The 20,049-nt window shown below is 38.6% G+C and overlaps 2 protein-coding genes and 1 non-coding gene across 7 annotated transcripts in view; 2 read left to right on the forward strand and 1 right to left on the reverse strand.

The window, feature by feature from the left end:
- LOC100692450 (diamine acetyltransferase 2) overlaps positions 1-20,049 on the reverse strand; it is a 59,600-nt gene that overhangs the window by 6,296 nt on the left and 33,255 nt on the right. The window lies entirely within an intron of this gene.
- Positions 271-10,001, forward strand: LOC102079669 (uncharacterized). Of its 5 annotated transcripts, none has more exons than XM_019353947.2 (7): positions 271-630; positions 2,623-2,706; positions 3,027-3,066; positions 6,487-7,488; positions 7,888-8,046; positions 8,133-8,225; positions 9,258-10,001. In XM_019353947.2, exons 4-7 carry the CDS (start codon positions 6,499-6,501, stop codon positions 9,582-9,584), a joined length of 1,569 nt encoding a protein of 522 aa, XP_019209492.1. In that variant the 5' UTR covers positions 271-630; positions 2,623-2,706; positions 3,027-3,066; positions 6,487-6,498; the 3' UTR covers positions 9,585-10,001. The 5 variants fall into 5 exon arrangements, 4 of the variants coding, with proteins under 4 accessions (XP_019209492.1, XP_019209497.1, XP_019209501.1 ...); XM_019353952.2 differs by having other exon boundaries at positions 2,660-2,706; XM_019353956.2 differs by lacking the exons at positions 271-630; positions 2,623-2,706; positions 3,027-3,066 and adding an exon at positions 4,063-5,332.
- trnai-aau (transfer RNA isoleucine (anticodon AAU)) lies at positions 19,723-19,796 on the forward strand. The gene has a single exon. It is a non-coding gene; the product is annotated as a tRNA-Ile (tRNA).

Below are 20,049 nucleotides of genomic sequence, written 5' to 3' on the forward strand. Positions count from 1 at the left end.
TAAAAAAAATTGTTCTTAGAACTCTACACAGAATCTGTGTTTTCTGACTTATCTTTATTGAGTTTGTATGATTCCACTGTTCAAAGACACACAGGATGTATTTTTATAGATAGTTTACATCTTAGTATTGAAATTTTTGAACAAATATCAAATATACAAATAAGCAGTGTATATAAGCATGCAATTGCTGCATGATTTCCAATTATTTATTAATGGTTAATGATTAATACAAACTAATTGTTTTTTGAATCTTTAAGTCGGTGTCTTTATTTTATAGTAATTTTCATAACACCACATATCTTAAAATGCATTACTAATTTCAGCTCAGTTTGAAATGTTTTCAGCAAATTGTAGGTCAATCAAATGTCTTCAATCTCTCAAATAAAACAAATCTGATGTTGTGGTTTCATAGATATATGGACAGACAAAGAAAAAATGGCATCAGAGTGTCAGCGGAAGGATAAAATAGGTCCTCCACCTAAAATTGGTGCAGATGAATCCGCTGGGACTTTGCGCTTAGTCTATTCAGGAACATCCTGACCACACCCTGGTGCAACTGGACGGTACTTCAGCGATACTACTCGTTATTGTCAGTATCACCACAATTTTTGCCCTCGTTTCACTGCTTTGGTGAGTAAATTGTTTTTTCTTGCAGTATGGTTTGGTATCTTACAGTTTCTTGTAACTCAGTTTTAGGTTTTAGGTTAGCCATGATATTTAGCGATAATGTTAGCCTAGCTTTTAGCTTTAACCTATACGGATAGGGGTTTTTAGGGACTTCATTTCCACCCTTACAAATTATGGCAATATCCACATAATTCCTTATTTCTCAAGGCTGAAATAATGGAGGTGGAAAATCACATTTTGATTTTTTTTTCTTGCAAATAACTTCTTGGCAAGATTTATTGACGGCACTTTTGAGTATCAATAACGTGTTTATTGTGAATTTAAGTCATTCTGTAACAACCTCGGCCATTTTTACATTTAACAAAATCATTCTTGTCTGAAAATCTTTTTGGCGGGTTTGATGCCATTAGCTGTTTCCGGCTAAAGAGAGTATTATTTCAAACTTGTTAGCCACGCTTCTTGGTGGGGCGTATCCTATCCCAGAATTCATAGCGCGGACCAGCCAATTCCAGTTTCCAACAATGGCGGCAGCTACTTAGTTTTAATATTACTTTTATTACTCTTTCTGCATCAGAAAATAAACTTTTCACATATTTTCAGTCGAGAATATAGCTGTGTAAACTTCAAATATCTGCTCGGTTTATCAAGACATCACATATTTGCAAAAGTGCTCCCACGTTTTCGGAGATGTCTGTTACCCTCCAGCTCTATAGTTAGACGGGGGTTCAAGACTCACTAGAGCCGGCAAGAACAGCGGACTCCGGCACATTGTTTTCAAACCCCCCGCGGTCTTTCGCTACTCAAGTTAAACATCATCTATAAGTCACTTGGATAACTATATTGTTTGGCTTTTATTAGTGTTTTATTTGTTCCTGAGTAAATCGGTTTGGCTGAGATTAAAGTTATCGTTTTCACACAGTTTTTAAACAGAAAACTGATTAAACAGAAGTGTGAGATAGTCAAGCGTTTACTCCAATGTTCTGTTATATATTAGCGAGGAAGGAACAGACGGCTGAGTTTATTAAACTCAACTGAGACAGCTGGTGACGTAAATCTGAAGGCTATACCAGCCCATTTCACCAAGCTATTGCAGGACATCACTTGCACGGCCAACGTAGACCGGGTTCTCCTGGGTTTTGCGGCAGACCTTTGGTGTTCGGCTGTATAACAAGTCCACAAGAGTGTGGAGAACTAGTCCGAGTTAATAAGTGAAATCCAGAGCTGAATCTCATGGGTTTCAGGAGCAGAGCTGAGGATGTAAGAGGTTGCAGACTGAGGCAGAGCTGTGTGAATGTAGAATGGGTGAGAGGCCCATTGGAGGCAAATGTGGCTAATTAAGTTTTACAGTCGTACTTTTCAGATATTTCTTAATGTTTTTTGTTTATTATGGCCCACTACAAGGTTAGTTTTGTGTTGTTTATCAGTGCTTTTCTGCAGGGGAGCACACTCATGTCTAGTAATTATGGTTTAAACATCTGCAGTTGTATTTCTTTGAGGACAATTCCTACTTGTCAAAAAGAGAAAAAAAATATTATAGCCACTGTAACATTCTTCTCGGGACAAATTGCATGTGCATTGAGCTTTCAATTTCAGATCTCCACTCATTTGTGATACTACAGATATTTCAGATACTACACTGACAGTTGTAATATCTAAATTCAGTTTAAGCTGTAACTTGTATATGTCTATATTGCAAGGTATACAGTTGAATACAAATAATGCAAATAAATTGTGTTAAAAAAGAAATGTTTCCACATTTAGTTTTAATTTGTCTATCAGATCTTTACCTGCTGATTAATTTATATGCCAGGAGCTCATTAAGCAGATAGAAGGTCCTGTTCGAGTAGATCATGCAAAATAAATGTTTTATATTGTTTCAAATCTTGAAATAGTCCACTGAACATTTACTAAAAGTATATTGACTGTGGCGAAGTTTTTGATTGTCACTGTTAAATTTAAAGTAATAATGTTTTTTCTTTCTTTTTTTTCTTTTAGTGTTTGCGTTTAATTGCTGTGCACCTTTCCTCTTCAGGCGTAAACTGATGGTGGGAATACCATTCAACAATCCCAGCAGTAATGGTATTTTTACTTACACAATGAAAAACCTTTGGGAATTTGTATTTTCATAAAAGCTGTAGTAAAAGTTGTAATACCAGCTGTTAATGTAATTCACACTATTGGATTTCTAAAAGTTCAGTCTCACCAAAAATAGAGATGCATGCTTTGTTTCTTCTAACTATTAGAACATGTAATTAACTTTATACTTTCTTTTGTTATATTTTACTTGAAATAAGCATCTCATTTATTTGCACATCTCAACAGTTTTGAGGTAATCATTTGTTTTTTTTAATGGTCTATTTGATTTTGAGCGAGCTGCTAAATTTATTATTTCTTTTCAGATTTATTAAGTACATCAAGATCTTCGGATGCAGTGGACTTGTAAGTATTGCACATTCTGTGCTGAAAAGAGAGGCTACCTATTTAAGCATTACCGCTTAAAACATGGGATCCATACACGGACATCACCACTTCCTTGCCTCTATAAAGACTGTCTGTGCACATTTAAATCTTTTAATGCACTCAAGGTACACCTATCAAGGTGGCATGCCCAACAGGATGGAGGTAAAGGGAGGAAAATTACTTTCCATTGCCAGCTGTGTGACTTTGTGGAGCCATGCAATGAAGTGGACTTTTTCACCCATTTGCGAAGACATTTAAAGCTAGGGCTGTGCGATATGACCAAAATCTCATATCCCGATATTAAGACATCTATCGTCGATATAACGATATAAATTACAAAAATGTAACATTTCCTGTAAATTCTGTGAATCTCGGGCATCTCGACTTGCGTGAAGTGTTTCCAGCTGGGCGTCGTGTACCTTGAGTCGAGTGTTTTAACTGATGCATGGAACTATACATTTTTAGACGTAAGTTGTAACGGCCGCCGTTTTCTTTGTGAGTATTTATTACACAGCGTGCTGCGGAGAAAAGTCTGTTCTAACGTTTGAGTCTAAGGTTTATTTTTTAGCACCTGGCGGCTCTTTTTTGCTTCTCATCCGTTAATACTCTGCATCTTTCACGTGACTCGTTTTATTTTGAAAAGCCTCAACAGGATCTTGAGCTTTATTGTGAAAGGTTTATGTGGAAAATAAACAAGCGGACACGCCGTGGTTTTACCGTCGTTGTTGCTAACGACAACGCATAAAAAACAAGCGCTTGTCCGTCAGTAGTGTGGTTATATTAAATATAAGAGAAAGAGAGAACTTTAAGAAATTAATATAGCCACTACAGTGACCATCAAAATGATGAAAAAATATTGCCGTAAACAGTTTATTTTGCGACACCACGAAACAAACGATAGCGTAAAATGAAACGATAGACGTTTTTCTATCGTCATCCGATATATATCGTTATATCGAACAGCCCTATTTAAAGCTGAAGCAAAAAGTCAGTTGTCCATATCAGGGCTGTAACTTTAAGAGCAATATTTATTCCACCTTCAATGCACACAGAAGCAAAGAGCATAAGCTTGACGGTGAGATGATATTCAAATCTGAAATTGTTTCAGAGAATGTCTCAGAGGAACCTCGGACTAATAGACCTGAGGACACTGTGACTGTTGAACCCGAGGACAGTGATTCTGATGCTGCTGATACAGCATTCGGATTAACATCTGACGAAAATGTAGAAGATTTGGAGAGACAGTTGGAACATAATGTAGCTGCTCTGTTCTTGAAGATGACCTCAATTTTTAACATCTCTGAAACTGCCCTGCAAGATGTTATAGAGCAGATAAACCAAATTCATTTGCTGTCACAGCCATTAATCCATTCCTCTATTCAAAGAATACTACATCAGTCGGATGACTATTTAGTGAACGAGATAGTTAAGGTAGTAACTGATAACAATGCATTCCTGAAATGCACTTCTAGTGGAGGATCATTATCAACTACCAGCAAGCGAACAGCATACATTTTAAGAGAATTTCCTGTGGTAATGCCCATTGAGTATATGCTGAAAAAAGACAAGCACACATTTTTGTATGTCCCTATACTGAAAATGCTGCAGACAATTCTAAGCAATAGGGACATCTTGGAGAAGGCCATGTCATCTGAGTCAAATGTGACACAGGGTTACAAGTCATACAAAGATGGTTTCCGATTCAAAGACAATCATCTCTTGACAGAAGAAGAGTTCAGAATAGCTCTTTGCTTGTACATTGATGACTTTGAGGTTGCTAATCCCTTGGGAACGTCAAAAAGAAAACACAAACTTTGTGCTGTTTACTGGGTTCTTGGCAATTTGCACCCTAAATATCGCTCGTCTCTTCACTCTATTCAGCTTGCCCTGCTCTGCAAGGTCAGTCACATCAAAGAATACGGCTATAGTGAAATTCTTCACCCTCTCATTCAGGACCTAGTTTCACTGGAGCAACATGGTGTATATGTTGAGCAGTTAGGATCCAGCATCAAAGGCACTGTGTTATTTGTCGCAGCAGACAATTTAGCTGCCCATTCTTTAGGAGGGTTCTTTGAAAGCTTCACAGTGAGTCGGATGTGCAGATTCTGCATGGCAAAACGGGAAGAAATTCAGCTCAAGGAAGTGCGGACAGGCACGTTTCAACCAAGAACTAAAGAAAGTCATGACAGACATGTACGTGACGTTTTGGAGGATTCTACCATGTCTCAAGAATATGGTGTGAAAGGTAATTGCCCTCTTACTGTAAGCTTGGAACATTTTCATGTTGTTGATGGGTACCCGCCAGATCTTTTGCATGATCTCCTTGAGGGTGTTGTTCCACTTGAATTAGCCTTGTGTTTGAAGGGTCTCGTATCAAAAGGATATTTCACACTTGAAGTCTTGAATGCGGCAATCAAACAATTTCCATATGCATTTTCAGACAGAACAAATCAACCACAGCTCATCACAAAGAACTTTTACTCCAAGCGAACAATTGGAGGAAATGGCCATGAAAATTGGACACTTCTCCGGCTTTTGCCACTACTAGTTGGTCATTGCATTCCTGAGGGGGATGAAACCTGGGAGGTTTTGATGAACTTAAAAGATGTAGTTGAATTGTCATTGTCTGCAAGCTTTACAGAGGAAACCATGTACTTTCTTGACTGCAAGATTGCAGAACATAGACATCTATTTCAAAAAGTGTTCCCGAATGAAACAATAAAGCCAAAGCACCACTACATTGAGCACTACCCTCAATTAATCCAAAAGTTTGGTCCATTGTCTGCTGTGTGGACAATGCGTTTTGAAGGAAAACACAAATTTTTCAAAGAAGTTGTGCGTCATGCTCACAATTTCAAGAACATAGCACTTACTTTGGCTATGAGGCACCAAAAAATGATGTCCTTCCGTTTGTCGTCAGCCTCTTTTTTTAAGGCATCTGTTGAAATTGACAAAGTAAAGTCTGTGATGGTTGATTCATTTCCTGAAAATGTGCAGAAGTATCTTTTTCACAGGAATGCTCAGCAGAACACAGTCCTTGTGGCATCTTCTGCATGTGTGCATGGCATTAAATACAGTGCTGATATGGTCGTTTCTGTTGGATCTTGCTCCGGACTCCCAGATTTCAGACAAATAACAAAGATTGTGGTGATCAATACTGAGATATTATTTGTCTGCAGACTCATGACCTCATGGTATCATGAGCATTTTAGAGCCTATGAGCTCTGTGGCAACCATTTGTCCACTGTCTCAGTCACTGAGTTGTGTGAGCTGAATGACCCTTTCCCCCTGTCACTTTACAAAGTGAAAGGAAGACAGCTTATTACACTTAAGGGGTACATATTATGTTAAGTGACAGTAACTTAAATGTTTGAATTTCATACATGTCTCTTTTCTCAGGATCACTTGAATATGGACCAAGGAATGTTGCTCAGAGTTGTCATCAGTGATGATGACATTAGAAAGTTGATGTTGAGTAAGAGACCAGATTCTATCGATGACCTGAAAGATCAGCTGAAGAATCAACTGTCGCTGCAGTATGACTTTAAACTACAGTATGAAGACGAAGACTTCAATAATGCCCTCTGCAATTTAACTGAAATAGGAGACTTGCCTGAAAAAGCAACACTGAAAATACTCCCTCTCATAACTCTTAATCTAAGAAGTCTTTCATCACACAACACATCATCAGACACGGAGTGCAGCACAGCAGACACTGAGATCCTGTCAGCTTGTGGGACATCACATTCACTAAGAGAACAGTGGCCGGACTTCTTTAATATACCCAATTTCTCAGTAGATGTTGAGTACAGACTTAGACAGGGAGATCTTGCCTTCATGAAAGATGGGACACGAATGACTGTATCAAGAGACATGAAGCATGACATACTTGAAAAAATTGCTGAGTCAATGTACACTTTCAAGGCATATCCAGAAGATGATGACTTCACCAGCGTTGCAAAAGCACTGATTAGCAAGCACCCCTGCCTTACAGAGCCTGGTCTTCAGCCAGGATGGTATGGCTGGAAGAACAGCCTTAAATTTAAGATGGCGAACTATCGCACAAAGCTTCGGAAAGTTGGATTTGAAGATGTAACAGTTAATGGAGGTAAACGAAGTAAAGCCAACCCAGAGGGAGAGTACTCAAGCAAGAATGTGAAACGACCAAAAAGAGGTGAAGCAAATTATCTGCCCAACTTTCCTGATGGACATGATGAAATAACCCTTGAAAATGCAAGGAAGGTCATGGCAGATGAAATAAAGAAGAAACTGCCAGATGCCACTCTCATCTCACAGTTGATGGATCTGACATTTCCACTACGTAGGCAAGAGATTGTAAAAGAGGCACCTGCTGTACAGAACATGGCTGAACGGTGGCCAGGTCTTTTCAAAGAGAGACAGGTAAGCTACCTGACTTAAGGTTTAACAGAAGAATTGAGTTTTATGAAATCATAATTTTCTGTCATCAAAAAGTAAAATCACGCAGAGTCAATGACATCACATGAGTAGAATGTATTGCAGGTAAAACAAAGGTTATTACAAAAAATAACAACTTGCACAAGAGATTTTACTTATGATGAGGATTATGATAAGATGACAAAGCCGAATCGCCATAATTCCCGTTAGCTTTATAGGATTAATTTCATTACTTATTATTTTAAAGAACCTTAAGGATTTATTGATGAAAATTATTACCTTTGTCACCAAGTGTTGTAAGTGCTAGTCTCTGCTGGAAGACAGTATACAATAACCAAATAATTTGCTCTCTTCTCTACCCCTCCTTCCTTTGTACTTTTTAAGATATTTGCTGAGTTCTTTAGAATTACCAGCAAGAACCTAGAGGGAGACTTCTTTGAGACTTTGGACCAGCTCACCCCACGTTTTATTGAAATATTCAAGTCCAAAAAAGGAACTACTGGGCAGAAACTGACCAAGCTATTGCAGGACATCACTGGTTTTGTGAGTATTTTCTTATTGAAATTTTACTATTTTCATCGTGGCGAAATTGTTTCTTTTTACAAATATTTTCTCTATTCTATTATTAGACTCAAGATGTCACTGCACTGCGTTCTGTTGTCCTGAAAGGCATTCCAATCATTCTTGGTGATGACGCCACTAAATGTTACAAGACGTGCTTTGTAAGTATGTGCACACAACAATGCTTTTCTCCATTTCAAAGATCATATTCACTACTAACACAAACACTTTAGAAATGCAGCTGTGTTTATACCGTATATGTTTTACTGTTTAGCTTTTGAACAGTAAAATATTTTGGCTGCACGTTAACAGATAGGTATGAAAACAGCCTATATTTAAATAAAAAATAAGGAATTACTTTGTAATGTCAGAGTAACTAGATTGCAGGGAATGGCCAGTAGTTATGTTTATAAATGCGTAGCTTTTGTTTAATATACTTGGTTGGATTGTCATTTATGCTTAGAAATATATATATGTATATATATATATATATATATACATACATATACACACACACACACACACACACACACACACACACACACACACACACACACTCATATATGCTTTGAGGTATATAATCAATTGTATAATGATAGAGGTCGTACTTTCTCTTTCTGATTTATACTATGGGATGACACCTACTCTGTATCTGCTTAAGTATAAGAGCCCTTTGTTTAGGTGGACCGCTGGACTCCTGGTACCAGCTTCGAGGAGTCGTTCACAGGGTCACATCTTGACACACACACGCATACCTACACATACACACAGACGGTACTCTTTGTTCACATGTATGCCTATGTAAGACGTCATATGTTAATGAGACTATACATATTCATGTAACCAAAATTAAGAGCAGTGCTACGGGGTAGCTGAGAGTGACTGTGGTTCGAACGTCAGGAACAGTGCTCGTCACGGTTCTCTCCCTCGTGCACGAGCAACACAAAGAGCTATGGTGACTTGCATCTTGTTTTTGCCATTGTAGTAGAATTGTCTTGGCGTTCCAGCAATAGGTCTGTGCTAGACAAACCTATCAGCATTCATGTTTATTTTTTATACATGTACAGTACTTTTTTGGAAGCAGCGTTTTCAGTGCATATTAAGTAGCAACGATGAAATGTTTTCTTATCAAGAGCAAATGTAGTAGGTAGCAAACATGACTTGGTGCTGACAGCATGTGTGTTTTATTGCAGGATACCGAGATCAATGAGGCCCTGGCATCAGTTACAGTTGGTGTGCTGAGTGTTCTGAGTGAAGACGATCCCCCGCAGGGTTCAAGCTCAGTCTATCTCCCTCCTACCTCCACTGCCATTGTCATTGAGGGAAATCTGGTCATGGACAACATTAAAGACTTCCCTCAGGCGGTTTGCCTATTATTTGGACTTACCTATGCTTTACACTTGGATTACCCAAAGTACATGGCACATACACTCACATTTATTCAGACAGTAATGCTTGGTTTGGGAAACAAAACTCTTCCTCCAAAACTGCAAAGCCTCAGAAACAGTCTAATGATTTAGATAACCCAGTAGATTACTTGTCAGACTAAAGCAAATAATCAGCGAGGAGTCATCAGACAGGATTTGGCAATTGTTTTATTCATTATTGTATTCTTGTGATATACTTTGCAAAATTCATAGCTATTTCCTCTAAGGTGAGGTCAGGCTGGCTTTACCAGTACAGTTCAGTTCAATACTGGTAAAGCACTTGTTCATATTCAAACCTTTAGCACGGAATGCAAAGAAGATGGCAGCATTTGTGACCACAAAAGTTGATTCCTTGCCGTTTTAAAAAGAACAAAAGAAACAAAGGAGGCCAAAAATATGTGGCTAGAAAAGACTCAAATGTTCTCATGTATGCTTTTGAATTGAAGCAAATCCTGAATTTTTGTCAACAGTCTAAGGTTTGATGTCATTTTTGATTATGGTTAATGGTAACTTTGTAAAACAAAAACATCTTAATAGCATTTTCCATTTTGAAAGCAAATACACATAAAAATTGAAAGTTGATTACAATAATTCTTTAGCAGTACAGCGACTGTTTAGTACCAGGTTATCGGGGCATCTTGTTCACTTGTTGTACTTTGGTTAGTAGTACTTGGGATACTGGGGTTAGTTTTTCTGATTAGTACATCTTTCTTTTCGTGTGCAAGTCATGAACATGTTCTATGTTTCCTTGTCTACATTAGAACTGGTTCTGCAGTTAAACGTAAAACCACAAATCTTTTTTTTTGTTTTGATTTTTAAGCCATTTGAAAAATAACATTTTGTCTTTACATTTAGACTACGTTTTCATCTGAACAATAAATAATTTGGTAGTTTAATTTGAATTACAAACTCATCAATATGAGCAACATAAATTTGATTTCAAAATGCCTAGTAAATGTAAAAACATGAAAAATAATTTTGAATATTCTGAGGTTATTGTTTACATTTTAGGTGAATGAGGAAAAAAATATTTTAATTGGATAATCTTAAAAAATGCTGAATTTTAACAGCTATTATGGTGAAAGTGTAATTATTTATTGTTCAGTACATCTACATAATTGAATCTTGGCTGAAATACATCCTGGCACGTGAAAATAAAAGTTCTGCCTTTAACTAAGTCTGGTGAGTGTTTAAGTGATGTGCTAGAACTTTCCCTGTGTGTGGTAAACCTGTAATATATTGATATATAGATAGTAATTAAGATTAGTTACTACGAAGCTCTTCAGTTTTCTGATCTTAAATATAATGTGCTAGTTGCTTAAAAAAATCAAGTTCTTTTAAGTACTACGTACTCCCATTGAATAATTTGCCCTAACTTTATTATCTTAAGTAATCTTTTACTTAGTTTTTTTGAGGCAACGAGTTTCCTTAGTTTTTTTGAGTTCTGGGAACTAACAAGGCTGTACAGTGTACTCAAAATGAGTAAGTTGCCCTAACTTGGCCATCTTAAGTAAACTTGATCCAATTTTTTTGAGTTCTGGGAACTAACAAGGCTGTACAGTGTACTCAAAATGAATAAGTTGCCCTAACTTGGCCATCTTAAGTAAACTTGATCCAATTGTTTTGAGTTCTGGGAACAAATGAGCTTGTACAGAGTACTCAAAATAAATAATTTGTCCTAATTTAGTCATTTTGAGCTAAGCTTTACTCAATTTTTTTGAGGCAACGAGTTTCCATAATTTTTTTGAGTTCTGGGAACTAATTAGATTTTACAGTGTAGAAGTTCCATAAAAGTTATGAACATAATCAGTGACAAAGGTAATGGTGGCAGAGTCCAACCTCGATAAAAAACCTCAAGAGGATAAAGAGCTATACCAACATTCTGCAACCAAGACAGACACTGTATTGCTCCTCCTGAATCTGAGGTTCAATTAAGAGATGGACTCTCCCCTCCAGCATCCTGAGTTAGACCTTTCTCAGGAAACAGAGGTGTGCACACCCTCCAGTCCCCCTTCTTGAAAAAGGGGACCACCAACTTGGTCTGCCAATTCAGAGGCACAGAGCCCCACAACATCCAGAGCCTTAATGAATTGGAGAATTATATTACAATTAAGAGCATTTTTTAAATTTAATTACACCTGTCCTTGTGCTGTATGTTTTCTGTGTCAAGGGGTTTTTCATAAATGGTCATAAGACAAAATAAAGCAACAAAAAACTATTACTCATCAAATAATGACATAATTAGCAGTGGATTAATCTGATATGACAGGATATGATTTCTTTCATTTGTTAACAAGATGCACTAACCTCTCCCCACAACCATACTATTTACATTTTTAATAATCAAAGTTTAAACTAAAAATATTGTAATTCATGAGATTGGGGTTTTTTTTTTCCCAACCTGTGAACTATATAAATAACATACCTCTCATTATTTCAATAAAGAGTGAAAGCAGGTTTCTGTGTGGCAGGTCTTGTTGTAACGTCAAGTGAACTTTTGCAGAGGTTTGTAAAATGGCTCTTCTGACCCCTGAAGAAATGAAGAAATTTTATGTATTGACATTTATTGAAAATGGATATTTATTATTAAACATGTCACTCTTCTGTCTCCATGTAGTGTCCTCGATGCAGATCCACTGTGGTGAGAGAGAATGGATCAGATTTGAATGTCCCCTGTAAAGTGTGCACAGCAGTAAAAGGACAGCCGTTTGAATTCTGCTGGCAGTGTTTGAGGGAGTGGAAGGGTGCACGGCCTCGGAATGACCGCTGTGGAAATCATGGCTGCTGCAACCCGTCACTAGAAACACTAATAGAATGCCCAGCTATCACTTTTGAATCTGTGGAGAAGGTCTATGGGTGCCCCTCCATCCGTGCCTGTCCCACATTTGGTTTGTTGTTGGAGTACAGCAAGGAACAATATAAATGTGTTTTGTCCTCGATGTAAACTGGAGTTCTGCTTTTTGTGCCTGAAAAGCTCTGATGTATGTCTAGAAACAAGTGAACCATGCTTCAGTGGTGTGGCCCCCAGACACAACTCTATACCTGTATGGCAGAAGAAATAATGGGGACCACACAACAATATTGAGTCTTTTCTAAAATAATACATCATAATACATTAGATCATATCATTGTCATTGTCTGCTGCTTCTCTAATGTTAGCTCGATGCTGTTTAGTCTTGGTAATATGCATGTCACTAATTTGTTTTACTTGCGTGTTTTTCTGCTCTTTTTGGCTTTTTATTATTAATTTATTTAATAATAATTTAATTTAATTCTAATTTATTAATTTATTTTAGTATAAACTCATGTTTAATCAAAATGTGATATGTAAAACATGCAGTTCATATAAATAAATGATTTCAATTTTGAAAAAAAAAGTATCCCTGAAGTTAAGTGTGTTAGCATCACACGTTTAATATAAGCCTGTGGAGTTTTCCTTCTTTCTGTCATTGTATTGCTTCTCTCAGAGCCTGTAGAGATAAATTTAAACTGTCATGGAAAATGTGATCGTTATATGTGGCCCAGATATACCAATGTTTATCTACATAGAAGTACACTATTAAGTGCTGAACCAGTACAGTAATCATTTTTTGTTGTTGTCGTCAGCCAGAGTAGACTTTGTCCCTTTGTGCTGTAAGTTTAGGGAATTCAAGGTGAAAATCTTTATACTGAGTTTATCATATGTACTGCATGATCTTATAATTGGCTAAACTTAGGATACAAAATACGTGAATTTGTGTTTGGCTGAATATTGCTTTGTTGTAACAATGCTTCTTGGTATTTATTCCACTGGAAAGCCTCTTTATTTCCCCTTAAATAGTGCCACATTTGTAATGAAAATGCATTTGTGGGTTGAGCATCAGAGCTCAGAGAAATATCATTACTTTTTGTGGTAGTCTTTGTTCGTTTTTTCAGTTTGATTATATATTTGATAAAATTTGGATTTTTTTAAGGTGCTTTAAGGTGAAAATTCCTTAGAAGACACCTTTTTTCCCCAAATTCAAGTTGCAGTATGGAGGCCTTTACGTGTTATACCTGATATATATGATTTTTTTGACTCCCCAGAAAGGCAGTCTTCTTGTGGTGTGTGTCTTTTAACTTTAAAGTTAAAAGAAAGCAAACCATGACTCGTAATACAAATAAGTCATTTGATATACTCTGAACAATATTTCCTGCATTGTGGTTGCTAGCAGAAGAAACGTGTCACAGAGAATAAGCTAATAGATTTTTACAAAATGGACTCCAGGATAATTTGTAAACCTAAAAGTTCAAATAAAGGTTAAGCATGTAAATGATGTTCATCACAATGCCCATTATTCAGTGTAGAAATGAATCTCCTTATTAAAAGCATGATTTCAAATGCTGTCATTCAGATGAATATTGGAAACTACCTAACACACCCTCATCAGTTTAGTATGTAACCAGAACAATGTTTGTTTAGTTTTTTTTTTTTTTCTGCTTCACATCCGGCTTGTGCCAAATGATGGCTATGAGTGAATTCATCAGTGCTGTTGTATAACCATATAAAAAATAAGACATTTTAACATCCAGTTTGATTCACATTCAGAACACCACAATGGGAAAAGCAACACAATAAGCCCACAAACTCTCCAAGTAAGATAATCCAACCCAGAGTCTCTGATCTGTAGATCAGGTACTTTCCTCAACTTTGACTACATGATGCAAGGTCCCGAAAGTAGTGCGATAAACCCATAAGTCATAAAAGTAAATAAATAAACCTTGACTCTCAGCAGCACTAACAGGGATTAAGTAAAATAAAAGTGTATAAAATAACCACGACTGCTAATCGGTAGTCACATGACTTCCCATAACTGCTGGGTTGGAATCGAAAGTAATAACGAAAAAAGAAAAAAGAAATCTTACAGGCGTTCCCTGGTGTGTGAGGGCAGTTTCGGTGTTCACTGTTCATTCAAACAGGTGAAAGGATAACAGGTGAAATCCAAATAAACCGATTGGCAACAATCCTGGGAAAACTGAAAGGACAGGGGAAGGAAAAGGGAAAAGGGAGGGACTGTCCATCTGCTGACTGAGAAATACACGAGGGTGAGGCAGATGGGGATGTGCAGTGAAGAAAGAACTTGGCAGAATGACAAAGCCTGGTGGAGCATTAGCAGATCACCACAACACCCATGCCAGCAAACAGGAGACTGTGAATGGAAAAACCCAAAACAAGAATAACAAGTCTTTGAATGAAGATAACAGAACCAAAATAACAGCACAGTGGCGAGATTAGAAGATTCAACAGAGAGATATGACCTTCACATTTGTCTCAAGATTATGTGGTTTTGCCTTGGAAACAAAAGTTTCATGTGTGCAGCAGAGTATGTTGTTGCAAAGAGCAAAATCTTCTAAATTCACATTTTGGTCTGTATATTTGTGCAGGTAATGATTGGCTTTACTCTAACATAAGGCATGCACCGATTACACAGTTTGAGCAGTTAAAGCAAGCACAGTATTTTTAAGAGTGTCCCACAGATTTTCATTAATATGGAAAAGTACTGTGAGCTTCAGCATATAATCTTTGATCAAAAGCTGAATGATGAGTTGACTACACTCAAATGACTTCTGAAATTCTGAAGGCAAAAGGGGGTTCAATCCTGTACTAGCAAGGTGTACCTCATAAAGTGTCTGGTGAGTGTATGTGTCTTCCTCCAGAGCAGTTCCCATATCATTTGGTGCTCAGCCCCACCTTGTGGCCGTAGGAAAGTACTATTTTAGGTACTTTTAGGTACTCTGTGAATTATACATGTATTTGAAACTGCAGTTTATCATATATTTGTGATTAATGGTCCTTTATTTGAAAAAAGACTGATTCACATACCAATGTGATATGTGAAATGCTACTTTTAAACAAACTGATACTGATAAAGAACCCATCAATACTTTGGAGTACAATTAAATAAGCTTTAGTTGATAAAACTGCTGGAGGTGTAGTTTTTTTTGCACTGTGTTTAAATTTACTTTCGTGTAATCATACATATTACCTACAGGCTGGAGGACTAAATAACTTAATGAAAGTCTTAAAAGAAAAACCCCAAAAGGATTATAACCCAGACTTCAGGTCAGTGTTGTTTGTTGTGCTTTCCAGTTACCATTTTGGTAAGGACATACAAGCAACAGCTCAGAGTAACAGTTCATAAACACTTCAAAGCTACAGTTTTAATTGGAGATAAAGTATCAGAATTTCAGGAGCGTACATTCCAGTTCTCATCTATATATATATTCCCCCAGTTCTACAAGCTGTTCATTCTCGTTCATGTGCCCCACCCTCCCTTCCCTTTTCAATTCTTTAACTTCTATTTAGTACATGGGGAACTACCAGGCCTGGGAGACGCTGCCATCCCCTTCGAGGCCTTCCCCAAACCGCAGCTCAATTCATGTCCAAACCATTTACCTTCATCTACTAAAACACTGTCAAACCTAAAGTGAGGACGTGGGCCCAGCTAGTGAAACTCGCTTTCAGAATAATTTAGAAAATCTAAAGTGCACTATAACTGAACATCCTTGCTAAAGTTTCCTGCTGAAAAGAGTAGAGGGAAACACTGCACAGAAAAACACTGTATATAATTTTAATTTTAACTTAAAAAAAATAAGCAATATCATTTACCACAATAGGTTACAGTGATGAGGCAAAAAACATGAGGGAACAACAACAAAAATCCTTCACTGAGAGGATGGTTTGACCCTGGTCTTTCAAGCATCTCCTCCTCTTCACTCTGTTCTTTATAGAACCTTCTATTGATAATAGAAGCTGGGCCAATGGCATGCCCAATGCTAACGTTTTACTAAGAGATCAGTTTGTTGAACAAGTCTTAGACAGTACATTACGGCGTGAGTTAAAGCAACTAGTACGAAGGCAGCCAAATCTGACATTGCTGGAGATCGAGCAGAAGCCAGGGGAGGTTGCAGTGACGTGCCCATGAGCTCCGCCGGCAGCCAGCTGTGCCAGAGTGACTGAGCCCCAGGCCGAGAGGCCGAGGGCACCCCACCCCCGAAGGGGCCCGAGCGAGCTCCAGGCTCCAGGCCCCGACAAGCAGCCACCAGGAGTGAGCTGGTGCGTACCTGGACGCCCATCCTCGGACACAAAGAACCACAGGAGCAACTTAATCAGCTCACTCAAAGCATTGCTCAATTGCAGGCCCCCCATCGAACGACTCGTTCAGGACGGAGCGATTCCATTATATGCAGACGTTGTCAGCAACCTGGGCATTTTGCTCGGGACTGTGATGGGGAACGTGTTCCTCGCTCCCGGCCTCCTTCGCAGGCACCTCCGCATAATCACAGGCACTCTCCTTTAAATACGGCTTCGGAAAACTAGCGCCCCCCGTATTGCCGAGCCACAGTTAGGGTGGGGCGTCTATTGGCTCAAGGGTTGTTTCTAATGGTCCAGAGGCAGTCTCCAAATTAGTTTCATCCAGTCCGCATATAGATGTGGATATGGGCGGTATAAAAGTACCGTGTTTGGTTGATACGGGGTCCATGGTAAAAGCTTTTTCCACCAGCATTTTGAATCCTGGGGTCAAGAGTGTCTCCAAGCTTGTCATTGGTTGCAGCTTAAAGCGGCTAATGGTTTGTCTATTCCCTACCATGGCTATATAGAGCTAGGTGTGGAGCTCTGTGGTAAATTTATTCCACAGTGTGGCGTTGCTGGGTTTTGTCAAATTGTGAAGAGTTCTAATTCTTCCCCACCTCGTGCTGCCACACTAGGAAAGAAAAAAACAAATAAACATAAATAAATAGCATCAGCTGTCTTCATTCATTAGCACATGCTAACATCACTGTTCCTCAGCCTTTTTAAGTCCAGAGCCCGCTTCCAGATATTAGCTACCTATTTTAATTTGTTAGCCTTTTTGTCTCTTGTGTTTGGTTTTACATCCCTTGTCAATTAGGTTCAACTGTCCTCTCAGGTGTCTCCTGTTTGCCTTCATCACCTTGAGTATTTATTCCTTCAGTTTGTCTCAGTTCTTTGTTGGGTCCTTTTTCATTCTCTCTCTGTGTGTGTCTCAGCTCTGTTTCCCTGGGTTTAGAATTCCTGGCTAGCCTGTGTTTTCTATTGTTTTGGGAGTTTAGCATTAAAGCTGCCTTTTGAGTTTATTCCCTGTGTCTAGAGATGGCTTTATGAAACAATAAAACATTTAAAGCATTGCTGGAATTGGGTTTCAGTTTGTTTTGACACCTCAATACATCTCCTAGTGACATCTGTTGGCCAGTTTGGCACTCACTACATGTTGATGACGCTGTTCTTTAAATCAGTGAAGCAGCAAGCCCTGCACAACAACACAACCGATACTTCTCCAAAAGCTGATTCTGTTCATCTGGACGTACCGTTTTGTGGGAGAAACGTTTCGTCACTCATCCAAGTGACTTCTTCAGTCTCAGCTGACTGCAGGTTTCCCCAATCTTATAAACAGTACATTTGCATAATGACTGAAACCAGCCCACTGAAGGAACAATGGGCTGGGAGGTCAGTTCCTTAATCATAATTATGCAAATTCTCATGACCATTGATCAACAACCACTGACCAAAACCCACTGATCAAAGCCCACTGATCAATGGCCATGAGTACCATTCACAGAGAGTTGGGGAATGGCTGCAATCACAGCATTGTAAGATGGCGAAAGATGTACCCTTAGGCCCCCTCCTCGATTCAGAGATGGTCTTTCCCTTTTCACGTAAATGGCCTCCTTGACTCCGCGCTCAAACCAGCGTTCCTCCCTGTCCAAGATGTGTACATCCTCATCATTGAAAGAGTGTCCACTGGCCTGTAGGTGTAAATAGACTGCAGAGTCCTGGCCTGACGAGGTAGCTCTTCTGTGTTGTGCCATCCGCTTCGCTAGAGGTTGTTTGGTTTCCCCGATGTATAAATCCTGGCAATCCTCCTGGCACTTAACAGCGTACACTATGTTACTCTGTTTGTGTCGGGGGAACTGATCCTTGGGGTGGACCAATTTTTGGCGCAGCGTGTTTTGGGGTTTAAAAGCCACAGAGACCCGGTGTTTAGAAAAAATGCGTCTCAACTGCTCCGATACTCCTGACACATATGGGATCACTACAGGTTTTCGCCTGGGCAGCGGTTGTCCTTCTCTCCTGGATCAGCTGGAGCTTTCTTTAGGTGCCTTTCCCGCTTTGACAAAAGTCCAGCTGGGATAACCACATTTACTCAGGGCCTTTCACCATCTTACAATGCTGTGATTGCAGCCATTCCCCCCTGGACTTGTAGAGTCCAGGGGGTCCTCTAAATCCTATCACCACTGGGATTCTGTCTGCTATGATAAGTCATGAGTGTCTAAGAGCAAAATAGCTTAATTTCTGTATCTCTATAAATCACGTTTAATAATTTTCTCCTTTTTGCCAATGGACGGATGATAGGATATTGACAGTCAGACCCAGATGATCAAATTGTTTCACTAACTCATCTAAACTAAGCATTTTGTAGAGGGTAAGGCAGCCGTGCCAGTTGTTTGACTTGAAACGGCAACTTTAATGTCATTTTGAATTCATTCTCAAAATGTATGTGGCACTATGATAAAGATGAATACATGAAAATAGTAGCTCCCCCGTTTTATTTTTATGCTTAAAATCACTTTTTTTTGAAAGACTACTGTTAATGTCTATTTTGCTGTGATATAAGTTTCGCCAGTAGAGGGCACTCGGTGTGTTATGCACACATGGCACCTCGCTAAAAGAAGTGCAGTCAGTACATGATGAGACAGTGTACAGCTCCGGACTGCTCCTGTTAATCTGCTGTTTCTTTGTTTTTGCAGTTTCTGCAAAAATAAATATGTTGCACGGGACATGAGATGGCTCATCATTTTCTACAGTGTAACGTACAATTCTTTTATTTATTTATTGCATGCCTAATAACCTGTTGTGCAAACTTGTTTTTAGGATTTGTGATTCTGTCCAGTGTTCCCCTCTGTACCTTGGTTACTTCTCAGCTAACTTTAAAGGCAGAGTGAAGGTGGTGGACACAAACGTGACTGAAAATACAAAAAATTTAAAATATACCACCTGTTTTGAAAACTTAATCACAAGGCTGAATATGAAATTGCACTAAATGCTTAAAGTTTCATAAAAATGTATTAGAAACACACCAAGCATGTAAAATATGGCAGTATCAGTACACAGTATTCATACAAATGAATAGTAACTATAGTTACTATAGTAACTGTATAGAATAGTAACATGGCCTGCTTTGTTCAGTAACATGGCCGGTTAGCTCAGTTGGTTAGAGCGTGGTGCTAATAACGCCAAGGTCGCGGGTTCGATCCCCGTACGGGCCAGTTACTACTTTTGGGCAGCTGGATAGTGTAGTAGTAAGACTTCACACCTTTGTAGCGGGAGTCACAAGTTACATTCCAGTAAGGGTCGTGGCTAGACCACTCATGCTAAAAACCAAGCCCTGGAATGGCAAAAGCCATGTCTGCAGCCTGTCCGCAGCTCGGACACAAGCATTTCACTACATGTTGTACTCTGTATAATTATGTATGTGACAAATAAACAGTGAAACTGGGAGCTGAAAATGAGGTTTTGAGC

Source organism: Oreochromis niloticus, linkage group LG3, assembly GCF_001858045.2.
Source record: "Oreochromis niloticus isolate F11D_XX linkage group LG3, O_niloticus_UMD_NMBU, whole genome shotgun sequence".
NCBI lineage: Eukaryota > Metazoa > Chordata > Actinopteri > Cichliformes > Cichlidae > Oreochromis > Oreochromis niloticus.

Excerpts from the sequence above, each read along its gene's own strand:
- LOC102079669 (XM_019353944.2), top strand. The coding sequence starts at position 6,454 with ATGTTTGAATTTCATACATGTCTCTTTTCTCAGGATCACTTGAATATG. Across the intron at positions 7,489-7,887 it reads GTCTTTTCAAAGAGAGACAG|ATATTTGCTGAGTTCTTTAG; the intron begins GTAAGCTACCTG and ends GTACTTTTTAAG. Across the intron at positions 8,226-9,257 it reads AATGTTACAAGACGTGCTTT|GATACCGAGATCAATGAGGC; the intron begins GTAAGTATGTGC and ends GTTTTATTGCAG.